The sequence below is a fragment of the Punica granatum genome, chromosome 2 (genome assembly GCF_007655135.1).
Source record: "Punica granatum isolate Tunisia-2019 chromosome 2, ASM765513v2, whole genome shotgun sequence".
Classification (NCBI taxonomy): Eukaryota; Viridiplantae; Streptophyta; class Magnoliopsida; order Myrtales; family Lythraceae; genus Punica; species Punica granatum.
In genome coordinates, this window is record NC_045128.1 from 31,537,504 (window position 1) to 31,556,935 (window position 19,432).

The window sequence follows — 19,432 nt, forward strand, 5'->3', positions numbered from 1 at the left end:
TTACTTAGCATGTCCATCTATTGAGACCATATCAAAATATATATTTTGAAATCATTCTTCTCGCAATGAAATATCCATTCGTTACCTAGAACAAGCTTTATATAATGAAAGCTTTTACATCCATGCAACTAATGCATTTGAAGATCACCTAGGCTCGAACCTAGATTTGTTGGAACCCATTGAACTTCTGGATATCAAACGGTGCACTTTCTCCCGCGAAAACATATTATTTCGCCCAGTGCAATGAACTCTTCGAAAATAAAAATATGCAGTCGACTAATTATAATTGATTGAATTTATGAAAAAATGCAGTAGTTTGTCATCAAAGATGGGTAAGCACCCGTTGGTTTTTAAAGTTTCATTTTGCAATGGGTGTTATCTTATTAATTTAAGATTTTAATGGTGAAACACACAAATATTAGAGATATTATTTGGTTATTTAGGAAATATAATATTTTCAGATTAAGATCATATCGATCAATTGGGTATATTCTTGGAATTTTCTAAATTAGACTTAGATATTATTTTGCATCTATGAATATTTTATTTCAAGATTTTTTTGTAGCCTATAAATAGGGGAATCCTCTATGTTATTCGTTAAGTCAATATATTCAACTCCCACGGTTTTGGCCTTATGGCCACCATGTATCCTTTTTATCTCTACTTTCTCCTCTCATTATACAAAATTCGTCATGATATCATGGTATCAGAGCAAGACGATGAGACTTGATGATGATAAGAAGACGAATTTCTCAATGACCGTTGGGCCAAAAACCAAGCCAATCCATACTTGCTATATGCTAAGCCAAGAAGCCCCTGTCGTCATCAACCTCGTCTCTACATGCAAGACGAATATTTCGTTGCGCTACATACTCGTCTTGAAAAGGAGTGTTAGAGATATTATTTAGTTATTTAGGAAATAGAATCTTTTCAGAATAAGAGCATATCGATTGGTTGGATAGTTAATATTCTTGGGATTTTCTAAATTGGATTTAGATATTATTCTACATCTATGAATGTTTTATTTCTAGATTTTTTGTAGCCTATTAATAGGCGAGTCCTCAATAGTATTCAATGAGTCGTTCTATTGAATCAATATATTTGGTTTTGGCCTTATGGCCGCGATATATTCTTTTTATCTTTACTCTCTCCTCTCGTTAGATAAAATTCTTCAACAAATATATCAGGATTATTAAAAATTTCACGTGCAATGCATGCCTCTCTACTAGTATTATATAAATATATATGTACATCTACACGATGAAATATAAAAATATATGTATATAAACAGAACTCTAACGATTTGAGGTGAAAACTCATATTCTAAATAAGTATTTAAATCCATTGCCTACATTAATTTCTCACCATATATTCTTCTTAAAATATTAATTGATATGTATCTAATACATGCACTATTTTTAATTTGATGTTTCTCTCAATAAATAAATAAATAAATATTATCGTCAGAAATTGTATAATGTCTAACTAATATGTTTCTTCCTTCAACTCTTAACTCAATAATTGTTTCTTTTTTATTTAATTATCTTTAATTATACTATATAAAGATTACATAAATAATTCGTTAATCTATGTACCAATTATTGTTTTTATAAATAGATTTTTTTAGAATTAACTTAACTTAATGGTCTTGTTTTTTATATATAATCTTTATTTATTTGTAAAATAACATATTTGTCAATCTATACTATAATTTTTGTAGATATCATAAGTTTTAGGGGAAAGACAAACCCCGCACAATTAGGGGATTGTAGATTTAGTATTTATGAATTTTTTTTTTATCATTACCATTAGTTTAAAAGTGATTAGACGAAACAACCCGTGAATTAATTCATCGATTATAGTATAGGTATGGGATTTGCACATTTTTCTTGTGGCCTAGAGAGACGGGAAAAAAGTTATGCGAGTCATCAATATCGAGAGGCGAAAGAGAAAACAAAAGCAAAATAAATAAAAGGGAAAAACAGAAGCATAGATCTCGAGGAAAGAATCAATTTCTTGCGACCTTTCTCGAATTCATTCTCTCCTTTAGCAAACAAATTAGCAAAAGAAAAGACAAAATTATTACTTGATTTTCTAAGTATCTATATCAAATACATTGGAGTAGATGGATTTTATTTTTGGTGAAAATATAATTTATAAAATCACCGAGCATTTCAGATAGAAAAATCACGTACATCGCATTAGCCACGACAAAATGCAAAATTAAGAGATAGCTTTATAAAATTATCTCCCATTTTCTACAACTATCTCTCTCCTCTCCATCCCTGAATTTTTCTCTCCTCTAATCAGAGAGGTCCCATTTCTAACTCCCTTTCTTTCGACTGTAACGTCTCTCTCCGTCCTATTGCAATGAGCCTAGGGAGTCCCGTAACGATAGGAGCCTGCTCGATAAAATAAATTTCGGATACATTCAAATAAAATTAGGGTAGCATCTCGGTGACGATCATCAAGTTTCATTGTACGAGGTATTCAGAATCAAAATCGGAAACAGTACTCCGAACCTTTTTCTAATTTATTTATTATATTTTTATATTACATAAATTAAGAGTAAGTCACTAAAAATATAATTTAAATAGAATGAGAATATAGTGCAGTGAAATACGTCATTACCTAGTAATTTAGATGTTCTAAATTTGACTTTTGTAGTAGGATTATTTGTGCTCCTTTATTAGGATTCTATTTTCTTGTATTATATCAACGAGCCTTCCTTGTAACCAAAAAAATTATAATTTAAAACCCTAATAAGTTCTCTTCAGTTACTCTTCCCCCAGCCGAGTCTTCTCAGTTCTCATCCCTCCGCTTTCGTTTAATTTTGTGGATGAGATGAAAACTTGGTTTTAATTGATGAGATGTGGTCTACGTGCAGCTTTATTTCAGCTTTAATTGATGAACATTTGGTTTTAATTTTGTGGATGAGAATGAACATCCTCGATGCAGTTTAATCTTATTTACTATAGTTATTGCGTTTGAAGAAAGACAATTTCCTGTTCCAAACAGGTAATCAAATATCTATGGTATAATATAAATTTTAGGTAGGGCCTCATTTAATTTCTCAATTGGGTAGGATCCAGTCTCAAAATTTTGAAATAGAGATTTCCCATGAGATAGAATCTTGATACCATAAAAAAAAAATACATAGTACCCAAAACTACATATCCGTAAGTGAGCCTTTACCACTCACAAGTAGATGTCAGCTGTACTTTTTTTTCTCTGCCCTATCCGACATCCGAAATTTCATTAAATCTCGACTAATTCAATTCAAGTTGGATCAGCTCATTAAAGGATAAAAGTCTTTTGATGTAAATTTTCTTTATTCAAAAATCTTAAATTCGAAATTTTACTTAAAAAAAAGGCCAAATAATTTCAACCAATTTACGTTGGTCAGAAGCCCTATGCTTTAAGAGGGCAATAATTATGTGAATTAACTTGCAAAATTGGGTGCTGAAGCAACCAATATCAGTGCATGCTCTGAAATATACTACCTGTAATTTACGTATTTACATTTTAATTTATTCATTTAGTTTTTATCTATAACATAGCAGATTTGAGCTGCAATAATTAGAATAAAAATTTAACGTTTAAGGTTTATTTGCATTTATTTAACGTTTAAAATAAATAGAATAATAAATTATTTTAAGAAAATAACATATTTGTCAAATATAAGCTAAGGTACGTTAAGAATCAATTGTATTTTCTTATGCATATATGCAGTATCAAAAAGACAATCACATTTTCTCTCTTAATTCCTTTGCATTTTATTCTATTGCACTAATTTAATTTCATCCCATTTCTTTGCACCAAAAATAACCGAACACAATTCAAAAGTAATTAAAATATTAATTTCTCATTGCAGGTTTAATATACGAATCAAAACGTAACAAAGTTCAATCATAGACTACAACATAATTAATTCAATATACATGCAAACAATTTTTGTTAATATATATGTAATTCTTAATAACATTTATTGCTACTAAATATAAATACACATTTTATTCATTGGTTTTCAATGTAATGCGTGAGTATCTATGCATAATTATAAAAGCCTGATCAATTTACCGAATGATACCACGTAGGATTTAGGTAATTCATGATTAAATGACTTTTAAAATTCTAACCAATCGTAACACAACAAATGGTGTGCTATTATTGAGTAAGGTCACTCAGAATTCCAAAAGCTTTTTCGATTATAAAAGCACAAAAAGTCATCTATATGAAAAAATTTGAAAATTTTGATCTTTTGTGGTATTACATGCCTTTAGAATGAACAAAAAAATTCTATCATATGAACTATGAGAAACTCACTTTTCTTTTGCAAATGTATAGGTTTCATGAGAAAAATAAAAAATATGAACAAAATATGATTAATATCGGTAATAAAATAAAATGATAATAAAAAATAAAATTGATCAGTTGCAAATTAAAAGAAATAAAAACTAATCCTTGTGACAAATTTTAGTCCCGGGCAGAGTTTTATCTACACTATTATAAAGCCAGAAGAAAATATTTGTCTAATTTTTCTTTTCCAAAAAACCCCTTAACAAAATAAATATAATTAATAAGAGCCACATAATTAGGAATATAACAGTAATTTATTTATATAACTATCCACCATCATCGTATTTTTTTCTCCCACTCCCTCTTTTCCCATGTACTCTCTCTCCTCTCTCTCACTTCTCCTTCAATAATTCCAAGCGTTCATTTTTTTCCCTTCTTTTTTTCTCTTCTTTTGCGATTTCCAGTTACCTTCATTTTTAAAAATATATATCATTATTAAATTATTTTATTATAGGACTTCATTTTATGATTAAAAAATAAAATTGTGCATCCGAATATTAATATAAATGTATAAAATTGTAGTACATTATAGAGTTATTTAAGTAAATTATCAAATCAAAATATGGGAAAATAACTTATAAAGCATCCCATTTAGAGGGTTTAATTTTAAATTGAGAATTACTGTTAATTACGTGCATAGCGCGGGTCAAACTCTAGTATTAAATATATGTTCGATCCAATGGTGACCATCGAATTATTAATATGCCTATCAAATCTACCCGTGCTACTTTGCGTCTAATTCACTTAGTTGTAATAGTAGAAGTTGTGTCATTTTCTTTTTTATTATGAAGGAGGTCCATAAACCTAATACATTGGCATATAAACATTACATAACTGATGGCGCGGGATTAATTTGGAAAACCAGTAGGGATATGCCAGAACAAACTATTTTTATTGGAAACATTCATTTAATGAATTCCCTGGGAACTTCTATAGTAAATGGAATATACAGAATTGTGATCAATCAAGTATTACAAAGTCCCGGTATCTATTACCGGTCAGAATTGGACCATAACGGAATTTCGGTCTATACGGGCACCATAATATCAGATTTGGGGGAAGATTAGAATTAGAGATTGATAGAAAAGTAAGGATCTGAGCTTGTAGTCTCACAACGAGTATCGAATTTAAAATTTCTTAATTATTAGCTAAAAATATGTGTCATTGCACCATACCCTTTTTGAAAAAGTAATTGTCCTTGACATAATTTTGTTAGCTTAAGTTGCATATATTAGCATCAATAGCGTAAATAAGACTAAAAGGATAAAATGCTAAATTGGAAAATACTTTTATAAAAGTATATATCTCCAATTCCACGACTACCTCCTCCCTAGTTCCCTAAAGTTGTCTTTCCTCTACATGGGAAGGTCCCAACTCCCTTCCTTTCAAGGGTGACCTTTCTGTGGTGCTGGAGTCAGCCTTTGTTACTGTCAAGTACTCGTAAACTGTGCGCTGTGACAGATTTATAAATTTATCAAGTCAAGGAGAGTGACATCCAAAGTAAAGCGATAGTAAAATCGAAAAGTTAAAAGAAGGAAAGAGTGATCAACGTGGATTGATTCAAATAGTTCAGCGCTTATTTTGTTTAAGTAAAGTCTCGGTTCGAGTGTTTATGAATGCAGAAAATCGGTTGAGAAATCTGTACTCCTCAGTGAGTCGACCAATTCAGTCGGGCTTCAATTGGGTTTTCAAATACCAATGTTTATATATAAAAAAAAGATAGGACAAATGAGAGGATTATTCATGACAAAAAAAAAAAGGAAAAAATTTAAGCTGGACAAGATATATTAGAAATTTTGCAGTTTTCTCAAGTCGAAGGGAAGCGATCAGACATCCCCCACCCCAATAATCCATCCTTGCACTAAATGTGCGAATTAGCTTGCTGATTGGGTGCTGAAGCGACATGAAGCATGTTCAGAAATATTTTTTTTTGGGTGAATAAATAAAAAGTGATAAACAATTTTAACCCATGTAATAGGGAGAATACAAATTCAAGTCATGAAAAATGCTTTTGTTGCAAGATTAATGTCTCCCATAAGATATAGTCACTTTTTTATTTTTTAATATTTATTCATTATTGGTTCTTGATGATATAATCGGGATTGCGAAATCTTAACTATGCATGGTTTAATTTTGTTTTATAAACGGGATTGTTCCATAGCCCATAACCCATATACATACCAAACTAAGAAAACCACCATTTCTTATTGTTTGCTTTTCTTGCAAGTCTGCTCCCATTTTCTACCACGTCCTCTTTGAAAAAATGGTTGGTCTTCCGTACCTACAATGCATGTATAGACACAAACATATGAAATCGATTTACGGGTTCATCCGTTCATAACCGATATACATATACATACATACATATATATATATATATATATGTAAGGCACTAGATCATTATCCACAACAATTGAAATAACGCTTAGGAGTAGGCTCGCGGATGATATCCAATAGCTATAGACCTTGAGCCATGGGTTCGCATAGTTGAGACTTTTGGATCCCATGATTGGGTTCATGAGCCCCAAGGTGAACCTCAATATGGGGTTCGCGTGAGCCTTGGGTGGCTTAGGAGCTTGAGCTGCAGGCCAACAAGGTCAGATCTGATCGAGCTCACTGAAGCCGGATCCGATTTCCCTGGCTCAAGAGCAATCATGAGAGTGTCGTGGTGTTTTAATGGAGGTTGACGTCCGGTGGCAGCTGCGACAGCGGAGGGCTGGCAGAAGAAGTGGTAAAGGAGTCGCAAATTTTTCTTTTTGTTGTGCATCATAGTATCTGAAAGTTCAATGGGCCCTCGACTAATCTAGTTGAGCCGGGTGGACTCACTAAGGGGTACAATTTTTCCAGAGTTGATTTTTTTCATTCACAAGATTCGAATCTGAGATCTTATTTAAGAAAAATAAGTATCAAACCGTTTGAACCAATGAAGATGCACAAGTAATGAGAAATTTTGAAAATTAGCACCCAGAACAACCTAGTAACATTTTATAATAATTATTTTGTCAGAAAAATTGACCAGGTACATATATATATATATATATTTCTTTTTTTTTGGGTAGAGACAATATATAAATATTAACCACTTAGAAATTTTAATGACACTTCTTATGGTTTAGTCTACCTCATCAATGATGAATTTTCAGTGGCGTATGGCACTAAACGCGCATGATGAATTAAATATTTTAGTAAGTAATTGAGACAAATTAATTCATTTAGGACTCTATTTCAAATTTTAGTGAATTTATAGGATTTCCGCGGTAAATTTCCAATTATGTATTTATACCACATGTTTTTCAAAACAAGAAAAAAGTACTTAGCTCACCCCGAAAAAAAAAAGAAGAAGAAATACCACATGGAGTTCTGGCTATAAAAACTGGCTTACTTCCCTACATGGTTTCGTGTCTTTCATTTCCTTCGGTCTTCTGTAAGCAAATAGTGCGGGCGATGATGCCAGGGGGAAGAGATGATGAGGTGATGATGAGTGTGAAGGTAAGCAAGAGAGAAGTCGTCGCAGCGTTTCTTCCAGTACAAGAGCACTGGCTCCCGCTTTCTAACCTCGACCTGTTGTTGCCTCCGCTCGATGTGGGCGTCGTCTTCTGTTACGCCGCTCCGGCCATGGCCAATAACAATTATGATGATAAGATGAAGCCACGGCTGCTGCGGACGTTTGGGTCCATGGTTGGGGCTCTTAAGGTGTCCCTGGCCCAAGTCCTGGTGACGTACTACGCCTTTGCGGGTGAGATGGTTGTCAACTCCGCAGGCGAGCCCGAGCTCCTCTGCAACAACTCCGGCGTCGACTTTGTTGAAGCTTCGGCTGACATCCAGCTCCGGCACCTCAACCTCTATAATCCTGATGAGTCCCTCGAAGGCAAACTTGTGCCCTCCAAGAAACGAGGTGTCCTTGCTGTTCAGGTGATCGATCGGTCTCTTGATCTCTCCCTACTTCTGCGGATAAATGATTTATAGTGGCAGATAGTAACTTATCGATTCGAAGGACTATATAGTGTATGTCATGCATATACTAAAAAATATCAGTACATAATTAAGCATATTATTGTCGGAATATATATATACATAATAAACATGTGTATATGGGCAAATAACAGGCGACGGAGCTCAAGTGTGGGGGAATGGTGGTGGCGTGCAAGTTCGACCATCGCATCGCTGACGCCTATTCGGCCAACATGTTCCTGGCATCATGGGCGGAGATGTGCCGATCCTCCTCCATCTCCATCTTCCCATCTTTCCGCCGATCTCTCCTTTATCCTCAACACCGTTCCACCTCTAGTCATCATCTCAACCTGGGCCTCGACGACTTGTATGTGCCTCTCTCCAAGCTACCCGCTCCTCCTCCTGAATGCCCAGTAACTAATGAGGGTGCCAGGCCTGCCGACCATCTGAAAAGCCGCATCTACCATGTGCCTGCCGACCAGCTCAGCCAGCTCCAGTTGGTCGCCAGCTCCAATGGCTGCAAGAGGACTAAGCTAGAGTCCTTCAGCTCCTTCCTCTGGAAGATGGTCGCCAAGTCCGATGCGTTCGACTCAGCACACGACCGGCCAGCTAGTGCCGACGTCAAGATGAGGACTTCAAAGATGGGAATCGTGGTGGATGGGCGGACCAGGCTGCCGGGGGACATGAGCTCCTACTTTGGGAATGTCCTGTCCATCCCCTTTGGGGAGAAGAGCGTGTCCAAGCTAGCCGAGAAGTCTCTCAGCTGGATAGCTGATGGAGTCCACGAGATGCTCAGCACCGCGGCCACTAGGGAGCACTTCCTGGGGCTGATAGATTGGGTGGAAGCTCACCGCCCGAAGCCAAACCTGGCTAGAGTGTACTGCAAGGAGACAGGAGACGGTCCGGCGTTGGTGGTATCGTCAGGCCAGAGGCTCCCTCTGGCTGATATTGATTTTGGGTGGGGGAGGCCCGTGTTCGGGTCATACCATTTCCCATGGGGAGGCGATTGTGGCTACGTTATGCCCATGCCCAGCCCGCTCGGCAACGGGGACTGGATCGTCTACATGCACCTCGCGGAACGGCAGCTCCACTTCATTGAGTCGGAGGCTGCTCATGTCTTCAGACCTTTGACATTCCATTACCTTAGCCACGAGGGGATATGACTTACTGTAATTTGTATGCTGTTTCTCTAAAAAATGATGCTTAATCCAGTAAGTATGTTTTCGTCTGCAACTGAAAGCTGTTTTTGGATCAATGAGATTCTTCAGATTAGCACTGAACATGTTTATCCGTGACTGATGAGAGCTATATAGCAAAGCTCCTCACACTGCTCCATGTGAGATTAGGCCCTTACCGTCCACTTTGATTAGTAATTGTTCTGAGTCTTTTGATATTCTTTTAGCGATTGAAGTTGGATAAGTCGAAAAACGCTCTCAATGGTCGTAATCTATGCTAGTTGGCCTTCTTCGTAACCTCGCAAAAGCTTCTGTAAATCCCATTTTTTGTCAGAAATTACGTGCCGTTTAGTAATGGAGTGGAGTTTAACTCTATTTCATTCCAAATATTAATGCATATATATTTAAGTGAGGTTGTAATGATAATTAAAAAAAATTATGTGTGAGAATTTATTATTAAATAAAAAAATATAAAAAAATAATAATTATATTGTTGAATTGATGAAAAAATAGAGTGAAGTGACGAAATTTATTATTAAAAATTGATTGTCATAATAATTAAGAAAAATATGTAAGAAAATTTATTATTAAATAGGAGGAAAAGACAAAATAATAATTATCATGTTGTTGAATTTGAAAAAAAAAAGAAATGGGATGGTGTTGTAATGGCCGTTATCGAGCATACTATAGAAATGGACAGTATGACAAAAGAAAAGGTTCAACCTTTAGGGTGCATAATAGAATAGATAAAAACTTGAGGCGCAGAATGGGAAAGATATAAAACCCTACGGTGCCAAATGTAAAATAAGAAAGTGGCGACGGCAAGCAAAGAGGAAAGGGGACAGGGTGACAGAGACCAGTAGGTTGGGCAAAAACTGCAAGAGCACAACTACGACCGCGTTTCATCAGCTTGACTTGCTCACCGTCGTCGTCTTCTTCTTCCTCCTCCTCTTCCGACTCAACCTCGAAGCGACACAGCAGCTCTCTCCCCTTGGAACCCACTCCTACGCTCTGCGGTTCACACACAGCTTCAAGCTCTGCTCTGTCGTTCTGTCGGCTTGTTGACCCTGGCTGCATTCTCGAGGAGGAAGGAGTAAAGGGAAAGCGGAGTGGCAGCAGAAGCTGAGGAGGGAGATGTCGTGGTTCAAGTCGGCGGTGAGCAAGGCCGTGGAGGCCGGCAACCGCAACAACCTCGCCCGCGCCGTCAAGGGATATGCCGACACCGTCGTCCACCACGCCGGCCAGGCCGTCGCCGAGGGCGCCAAGATCCTCCAAGATCGCATTGTACGCTCCCTATTCCATTTCGGCTTACTCTCCACGCTTTCTCTCTCTAATCGTCTTTTCGTCCTTCAATCCGTGCCCGATTCGCCATTTCTCCGTTCAGTTTGCAGCTCCATCTACCTGCGATCTCTGCTGCTTTGTACCCGCGTTTGACTTTATTAGATAATTGGGGTTCCTATTTTTGGTAAATTTTTCACCTTTCGAGCTGAATGAACCTGCAGGGGGCTCGGAATGTAAGGAGTGTCAAGCAAACTGTGAAGAGATTGGAAGAAGCCGCTGTCTCTTACAGAGGCCCTGAAAGAGTTCAGTTGCTTAAGAGATGGTTAGCTGTGCTTAAAGATATCGAGAAGTTATCAGAAGAGGGCGAGCAGAACATTGAGCTGCATCTTGCCTCCGAAGAATCGAAGGACGGTCCGAAGCGTCCATCTCTGGTGAAGGCATTTACACTCAATGAATCAAAGTTTAGAATTGATGGCACGCATAAAGTTATCTTATTTGGCATTCCTCTTATGGCGCTTGTGGTATTCCCAATGGAAACTGATGCAGTTCAAGGACATTGCAATGTGTCTGCCATTCCATTCCATTTACATATCCTTTCATTGCATCAAATTAGGTCACTAGTTTCCTTAACCAGGAAGAGTGAAGTCATCACAATGCACACCTCCAGTTTTCTGATACTTAGCTGCCATAGCCGGCTTTAGTGTTAGAATTGTGATGAAGTCGGGGCATGTTGATTTAAGTTCAGGATATTCCTGTGAGGTACCCTATTATTGTCACTTGTTTAAGGCAACGAACCTGGCCAAATGAACAGGGTTTAGTAGTTAACGTACTGCCTCTTTTTTGGCTTTGTATCTGAGGTTGTGAATAATTGGTGGACATTATCAGCAGATTTTTATATCCATAGGGCCTGTATTCACAAGCCCGACAACAATTAAGGCATTTGAAGCTATGACTGTTGTCATATCAATAATTTCTGTCATATGGGATGAACCACTTCAAGTTTTGAATCTCTGTTGCCAAGTTAATATTTGACTAACTTTTGCTCTATATATGTAGGTTCTATATTATGATGCTGATGTTGGGGGCAAGCCCATGAATTTTCGAGATGTATTTCTTCAAAGTCAGGCTTTGGAGGGCATTGCATTGTCTATGGTATGTTCATATTAAAGCTTCTCTTTGGTTAAGTTATCTGGGTAATTTTGGTCTGCATTGAAGCTAGATTTATCTGCTTGTGCATAATAGAGAACCAATTCAGTTGTTATGCACCATCATGGAAATTAATGTTTTATTAATTTGCTGATTTTGACTAATATAATATGATTAATCAATCTCTGAGTTCCAGGTGAATCATTTCATTATATGTAAATTGACGAGTTATTTTGGTTATTGCTCAGATTCTTGAAGCTCCAAATGAGGAAGAGGTTTCTTTGCTTCTTGAAATGTTTGGGTAAGCAGTATTCACAGGCTCTGTAGGAGTGTCTTATATTGCTTGAGCTTGAACTGAAATGAAAATACTCGTGGCTGAAAAGTTTTCCATTTTTAAGGAAGCAGGCTTTCTTTCGATTAATGTTGCCTTCTCTCTTAAGTAAACATATCATATAATGATAACTTTATTTTATAAAACTATAATAATTCAAGAATCTAATGTTTTAGTTGAGCCTGAGTTATTTCAGTTATTTATTATAACAGGCTCTGTCTCACTGGAGGGAAAGAAGTTCACCACGCAATTGTGAGCAGTATACAGGATCTGTCACAAGCTTTCTCAGGCTATGAAGATGAAGTCTTGGTAAATTCATGAAAAATTGGTCTACTGGGGTTACTAAACAAAAACTTTGATACAAATCTGTGTGTGATTTATTATATCTTTATTTACTTTTTTCTTTGTTCTTTTGAGTATTTATCCAATTGTTGTTACTAAAAGCTTCATTAAGAAGCTCACAGGATCAGTATTTGACCTTTTTTTTTTCTCCAAGTGCTTATTTTAAAAATTATAATTTCTAGTCGCAGTCATCTTTGATGCAATGTGGTATACTATAGAAAAAGACCCTCCAGCAAGCAAAAGGTGCTAGTCCAAGAGGGGGAAAAAGAAAAAGTAGTCATATGTGGATCAATTATCTGTGGAAGTTTTTGTTTTTCCAATAAATTTGCAGTATAAAATCGACCATAGTAATGATTGTCTTGTTTGTCATTAGACAAATCTCTGTTGAGTGAAAGCAACTATGAACTTACTGTAATTTTATTATAGGTTAAGCGTGAGGAGCTACTTCAGTTTGCTCAAGGTGCCATTACTGGATTAAAGTGTAACTTTGATTTAGGAAGGTACTTTCAGTTGACCAATACATTGCTTGCGCTTTATACAGATTTTACTATCTTGAGTTTTAGCAGGGCTCTTAGTTATCATGTGGCAATGTTGTCTTGTGTGATCTTGTCTTCAGCGCTTTGTTGATTGTGGTTGTATTCTTACTGGTATGCTCTATTTTAAAAAGTTCAGCAAAGCTTGGTTTTATTCTTGGTTTGAGTTTAACATCTTTTCATACAGCATTAGCAGCAACTTAAATATAATTCTTTTTTATCTCTCTCTAAGATCTGACTTGAATTTGACTATTGGCTCTCAGAATTGATCATCCCTTTGCCAGTGTTTTTTTTTTTGCATAAAATGTTGCTTGATTCATATATGTTTTTTGCAACTACTTGTAGTGCATTAATTTAGTTGACGCGGTTATATTGTACCGTAAGCATATTGGAATTATAACTCTGAAGTTGTTGCAATGAATAAATGGTCTGAAATTGTAAAAGAAGTCATAAATTGATTTGTGGATTGCTATTCTTGTTCTCCTTCATGCCTAGATGGAGCCATAATTTTACGAAATTCATTCCTAAATTAGGTTATAGATAGACATCAATATCATCTCCAATTGCAAGGACTCCTCATTTTCTATTCCAGTGTGTTGCGCTGGTTTGAGTTGGCTTCCCATATCAAGGATTGATGTCTATGTCCCTCTCTGCCTTCTTATTTTATATTGTTGCACTTTATGGCTTTTTTTCTTGCACAAACCTGACCTGCATAGATGCATAGCTGGTAGAATTACATCAAATGAATTGAAGTTAATGGTGACTGGTAGAATTATATCAAATGAAATGAAGTTAGTGAACTGTTTCTTATGTTGTGTTTGACCTGCTTTCTGGCCACAGAATAGATGCTGAAGCCTCTAGATTAAAGAAAAAACTCGATGAATTGACAACTTCCTCAAAGACATCTGATGAAGCTCGTGATGGAGCTTCTGAAGGAGCAACTTTACCCACAATTCAGGTAAAGTTAAACTGTGGTAATAAGCTTTCTTTCAAATATTGCTTTTCTTTTTGAATTTTACATTGATTGCTAAAATGCCATTATCATGTAGGATAGAGACCCTCTACACTATCATGCCAATTTGGTGATATTTTTGTGAAGTATTTCCTGTTGGTTTTTAATAGATCGAGCATTTTGGAGCACTTCAATGCGTCCTCTGTTTTTTTCATGCATAATTCTGCTGACTCTCATATCCTATACAGAGAAGTGAGCTGAATTAAACTAAAACGGATACTCCTTTAGAAAATCACCCCTTTGTTCAAATACCATCTATATCCAAGTTGGTGAAGCATGCACTCTTGGAGAAAGAATATATGCTCCTACAACTTTCTGATCGTGATGGTACTATATGCATTTCATGCTGTAGACTGCAAATGAATGGAGGATCCTAATGTGATGGGGCCAAAATTATCTCAAACAAATTATAATTGTGCATAGGCGAAGCCTTTGTAGATATTCTTTGTGACGGTAGCATATGTAGCGAGAAGAATGTTTCATCACCAGTATCTCTTTCTGGGGAAGATTTAGGTAGATTATGGTTCAGTTTAGCTCTCATGTACGTTTAACAGTTTTTTTTTTGTCTTATGTGCCTTATGCCCCTAAGTTATTTTAATTTGCTGCTATTTTATGGTTTCTTCTTAACCATCTACAGAGCAGTTTCTTGAATGTATTGAATCTAGTCGCTGAATTTCTTTTTGTAGAATTTGAAGGAGGATCTTACCAAAATTCGAGTTTGTTCTAGATTGGAAGGACTTTTACTCAAGAGGAAATCTTTGAGCAATGGAGACTCTCCTGAGGTTCATGCTCAAAAGGTGCCTGCTTCTCTTACATGGTTATTCTAGCATGACGTCTCTTGATTTAACTTACTGTTCAGCTTTTTTAACTTGCTACGTTTAGCTTGGCCAATTTTCTGTTTCATACGGATTTGGATGAATTTTGTGTCTAGCAGGGACACGATGTTGTATGCTGCACTATCCACAGCTTTTAAACTTAGTTTCGAGGCCTTACCTGGGTCCCCACTGTTCCTGATTCTCATATATGATACTTATCCTTTGATATTGACTATCAGGTTGATAAGTTGAAGGTGTTGTCAGAATCTCTTGTTAGCTCCATTGGAAAGGCTGAAAAGCGCATTTCAGATAATAGGTACGATTGTACTTGGGATCATGGAATTTTACTTTGGTCAACCATCTGCAGTTGACTCATACCTGTATTGACAGAACTCAAAAAGATGAAGCATTACAAGTTCGGGTAACTAAAGCTAGCGAAGTTAATGAGAAAGAAAAGGTAATATGAATTGCTTCTTTCCTATTGTTGTTTCTTCTGTAACATATTTGAAATTCAAGGTTTCTATTATTTTTTATGATAATTAGTTATCTTTGTGAAAGTTTATAACAGTGGAAGCACTTTCCAAGGGAAGAAAAAAAGAACAAGCTAACGGATTCTGAAATTGATTAGATTTTTTTTTCCCTGTGGCAATTGCTTTTGTTTGCTTCAATTTGTAAGTTCATACATTCTGCTTACAGGAAATAACTGCTGAGATTGTTGGACTGGAGAAACAAAGGGATCAGCTTGAAGCTGAACTGAAAAAGGTTTTTTCATATCTTGCTCTATGCTGTCAACTGCTGTTGAGATTGTATGTTCCACATGGAGACTCTATTAACCAAAAAATTTACCTTAACAGTCTTGTAGAAAAACAGAGGGACTTTTATCAGATTGTGACTCTGCTTATTCATTTATATGTTTGTGCATTGTTCATCCAACGCTTAGGTTAATATATCCTTAGCTGCTGCCCAAGCTCGCCTTCGCAACATTATGGAAGAACGAGACCAATTTGATGAAGCAAACAATCAGATTATTGCACACTTCAAAACTAAGGTTTGGCTCGCATTAAATACTCTTTTGTATGAATAATTTAGATTTAGCTATATCTTCTGTTCTCAAGTCATCAAATATCTGAAAGATCGTTTGGGTGTAGGAGGATGAGCTGTCAAAATCCATTTCATCGTGTAAGGTTGAAGCTGATGTATTAAGCACATGGGTTAATTTTTTGGAAGACACCTGGGTTCTCCAGAGCAACTATATTGAAGTTCAGGAGAAGCAAGCCAAGTATGGACTTTAACTTTGCTTCTATGTTGAAAATCAGTCACATATCCCAATCCTGCCTGCCCGTTGTGGCCCTTTTTCTGAAATTACAGAACTTTTACCCCTCAAATGCTGTGGTTTTTAGTTAACAAATTCCTCTGCCTGAACTTCTAGTGATGAATTGGAGAAGCACGAGGACTATTTTGTGAACTTGGCTATTCAGCTTCTTTCAACTTATAAGGTATTGGACATATTTAACTGCTGACTATTTTTCTATCTTGGCCCATTATTGAATGACTTCTATAACTTTCTATCTCGTCCCTGTACAATGGAGCATGCCAGTGCCCCTTAAAAATAAAATGTCTGTAACTTTCTACATGGATGATTAACTCTTGCTCATCTTGAAGTATATGTGATTGTACCGACGGAGAACTTACTGATTATATCTGCTTTTAAATTGGCCAATTCCTACTTTAATAAATCTATTAATTTGCCATTTTCTTTTTACAGAAGGAGCTGGGACCTTCTATGGCCTGGATCAGAAAATTTGTGGAGAACTTGAAGAATCTGAACGAAGGGTAATTTGTAATTGCATAAGAGCTGTGATTACACAATTGCATCACCTTTTATTTTTAACTATTGTTGCTTATCAATTATGACAGGTCAGAGATTTCTTTAACTGAGGAAAAGGACCCCAACATACCTCACCCAAGGAAAGATCTTGAAGAGGAGTATTTAGAATATGAAGCCAAGGTAATAATTTTGTTGCTATGTATGTTTTCATGTTCGAGAGTAACTGATTTCAGGGCAATGTGATTCTGAATTAATTACCTGTGAAGTAATTCTGAGTTAATTACCAATGAATTCTGATATCCTTTCTCAGATTGTGACCACCTTCAGCATAGTGGACAACATGAGGGAACAATTTTATTCTCAGCAAAACAAAATTTCCAGGTGAGCTTTTATGGAGTCCTGCAGAATTGTCCCTTTTATCTTCTAGTTTTTCCTGCACAAGTAATGGCATAGTTTTCTGAAAAATGGGGTATGCCGGACTCTTTTTTTCTTCCAGGAAAGATGTGTCGAGAGTGAAGGAGCTGCTAGATGAAGTTGAAAAGTTGAGAGCGGAATTCGAATCCATTGAGAGACCCATTTTAGAAATGGAGACTCCAAGCCCCAAAGTAGAGACATCAAGTCCCAAGGGAGAGACTCCAAGAGAGGTTCATCCAAAAGCCCAATCCCAGTCTTCGGCACAGAGTACTTCTGAGACTCTGAAAGCTGGTGCTGATAAGCACCCCGGGTCTCAGTCGTTGAAGGTGGACCAGGTCCTAGACCCTGAAGCAGAACTGGCAAAGCTCGAGTCCGAGTTTGGAAAGGTTGGTAAAGACTACTCCGGGGACGAGATAAATGACTGGGAGTTTGATGAGCTCGAGAGAGAACTCAGATCTGGTGATTCAGCGAGTGGCAAGTAACCGTATCATCTGTTCTCTTAGGTGCAACTCTGTTACAAAATATAACTAATCGAACAGTAAAACAAAATTTCACTTCATTCTTCTGTATATTCTTCTGGTGTATGTTTGTAATAATTACTGGTGAAAACTGTGACGAGGGATTAAATCTATGTAAAATTTCGCACATTTGTTTGGGAAAAGTTTTTGCATGTGGGGTTCTCCAGCCGTGAACAAAGTCAGTGATAGTGATTCGAAAGTACAGAGAGGAAAGGTTGTGGTTAGAATTTCTTGCCTGCTCATGAGTGGAGAATGCCAGAAATCAGGATTGAAGCTTTGAGAAAGAGGAAGCAAGAGGGAGCCTCAGTGGGGTAGTGGGATTGTTGTAATGTTGATGTGCCCGAAAGGTTTCTTGATATGTTAAGTCATGGAAATATGTTCCATCTTTTCTAGGGCAGAATCATTGCCGAGGACCCCTCGGTGTCCTACCGGAAAGGGTACATAGGGTAGTGGCCGGATTAGGAGAGCCCTCTGAGCCAGAAATTCCTCCAGGAAAAGAAAAATCATCAGAAGAGGACCACCAAATCTGTCTGATTTTGCTCTTGCATTCATCCTCTGCTTTTGTCTTTTCATCTCTTGCTCTGGTGCTAGTGAGATTGCCAGCAATGGAGGGACCTCCCCCCCACCCACCCACCCACCCCAACAGGCAAACACCCCCCCAAAACTCCTTAGAGGTTTAGAGATATGGAGGCTCTTACTTGTTCCGATCTTTGAGCCAACATTTGAATCCTGATTTTGTGCTGTTGGTGGGTCATGTTTTCCATGGAGACCTCTCAGTGGCTGTTGGTTGGTTCGTATGTTTTATCATCATCAAGGCTTATCTGTACTGGAAATTTGGTGCAATCATTGCGTTTTGTTCTTGTGTCGTATACGATAGTCTATTATCGAAAATGAGGTTTTGTCGAAATTTGACTGGTCTTTGTCAGCAACACACTCACAACTGTACAAACTGCATCAAATTTTCAATCGCTTAAGAGCTTTTGCATCGTGACAATTGGGTCATCAAAAGTTGACCTAAAACTCAGATGGTGTTGTTAGGAATATTAGTCTTCTTGTTTCTTTCATGGCAGCGTTGTATTAGCGAGGGATTCGTCCATCGGAGGTGGCCTTCATGGCCTCAATGGAGGGTTCTCTACCCTTGAATGAAGCCGGAGAGGTCTCAATGGAGTTGCAGAACCCTTGATCGAGGTTGTGGAGACCATCCGGCATCGACCAATTGTAGAGAACCAATCCTACCTATGTTACACCTACACGGAGCTCACGTCCTAAGAACCGAGGATGACTTCAATGAATGAATTGGGACCATGGTTCGAATAGATTGTCGGGATGGTTCGGGATTTCCTTGTACGCGGGATAATATCTCTTAACGGAAATTTACACTTTGAGATGACCCATCATAACAAAGCAGGAAAAGGCAAAACAAAAGAAAATGAGGACTTTCGTTTTTGGGCCAAAGAGAGAAGGAAAAGAGACAGAGCAAAGTTCGGACGTGCGGACTGCGTTAAAAGGCGAAGTCTTAACAAAAGACAAAAGCCAGTCCCCTGTCTGTCTATCTTTCTATCTATCTATCATCAATATATCTATCTAATCTATCAGTTCCCCTTTTATCCGCCTTTCACTGCGGATCCTCCATTGAGAAAATTTCCACTTTGCACCCTGAAGTTTCGATGTCGGTACCAATCTCGCACCTCTAAACTTCAACATTTTCCGGTTTTGTTCCGCCATTT

General features: G+C 37.1%; 2 protein-coding genes across 2 annotated transcripts; both read left to right on the forward strand.

The window, feature by feature from the left end:
- The first annotated feature begins 7,710 nt into the window (after window positions 1-7,710).
- LOC116194490 (shikimate O-hydroxycinnamoyltransferase-like) lies at window positions 7,711-9,670 on the forward strand. The gene is made up of 2 exons (XM_031523298.1): window positions 7,711-8,271; window positions 8,466-9,670. The coding sequence occupies exons 1-2, from the start codon at window positions 7,750-7,752 to the stop codon at window positions 9,471-9,473; spliced, it is 1,530 nt and encodes a 509-aa protein (XP_031379158.1). The 5' UTR covers window positions 7,711-7,749; the 3' UTR covers window positions 9,474-9,670.
- A 668-nt stretch (window positions 9,671-10,338) lies between these two features.
- Window positions 10,339-17,857, forward strand: LOC116196846. The gene is made up of 18 exons (XM_031526761.1): window positions 10,339-10,769; window positions 10,988-11,197; window positions 11,823-11,918; window positions 12,161-12,213; window positions 12,456-12,552; window positions 13,012-13,085; window positions 13,959-14,076; window positions 14,817-14,927; window positions 15,185-15,261; window positions 15,336-15,402; window positions 15,642-15,707; window positions 15,886-15,993; window positions 16,094-16,224; window positions 16,375-16,441; window positions 16,711-16,778; window positions 16,863-16,953; window positions 17,084-17,154; window positions 17,270-17,857. The coding sequence occupies exons 1-18, from the start codon at window positions 10,620-10,622 to the stop codon at window positions 17,667-17,669; spliced, it is 2,055 nt and encodes a 684-aa protein (XP_031382621.1). The 5' UTR covers window positions 10,339-10,619; the 3' UTR covers window positions 17,670-17,857.
- Window positions 17,858-19,432: the final 1,575 nt, after the last annotated feature.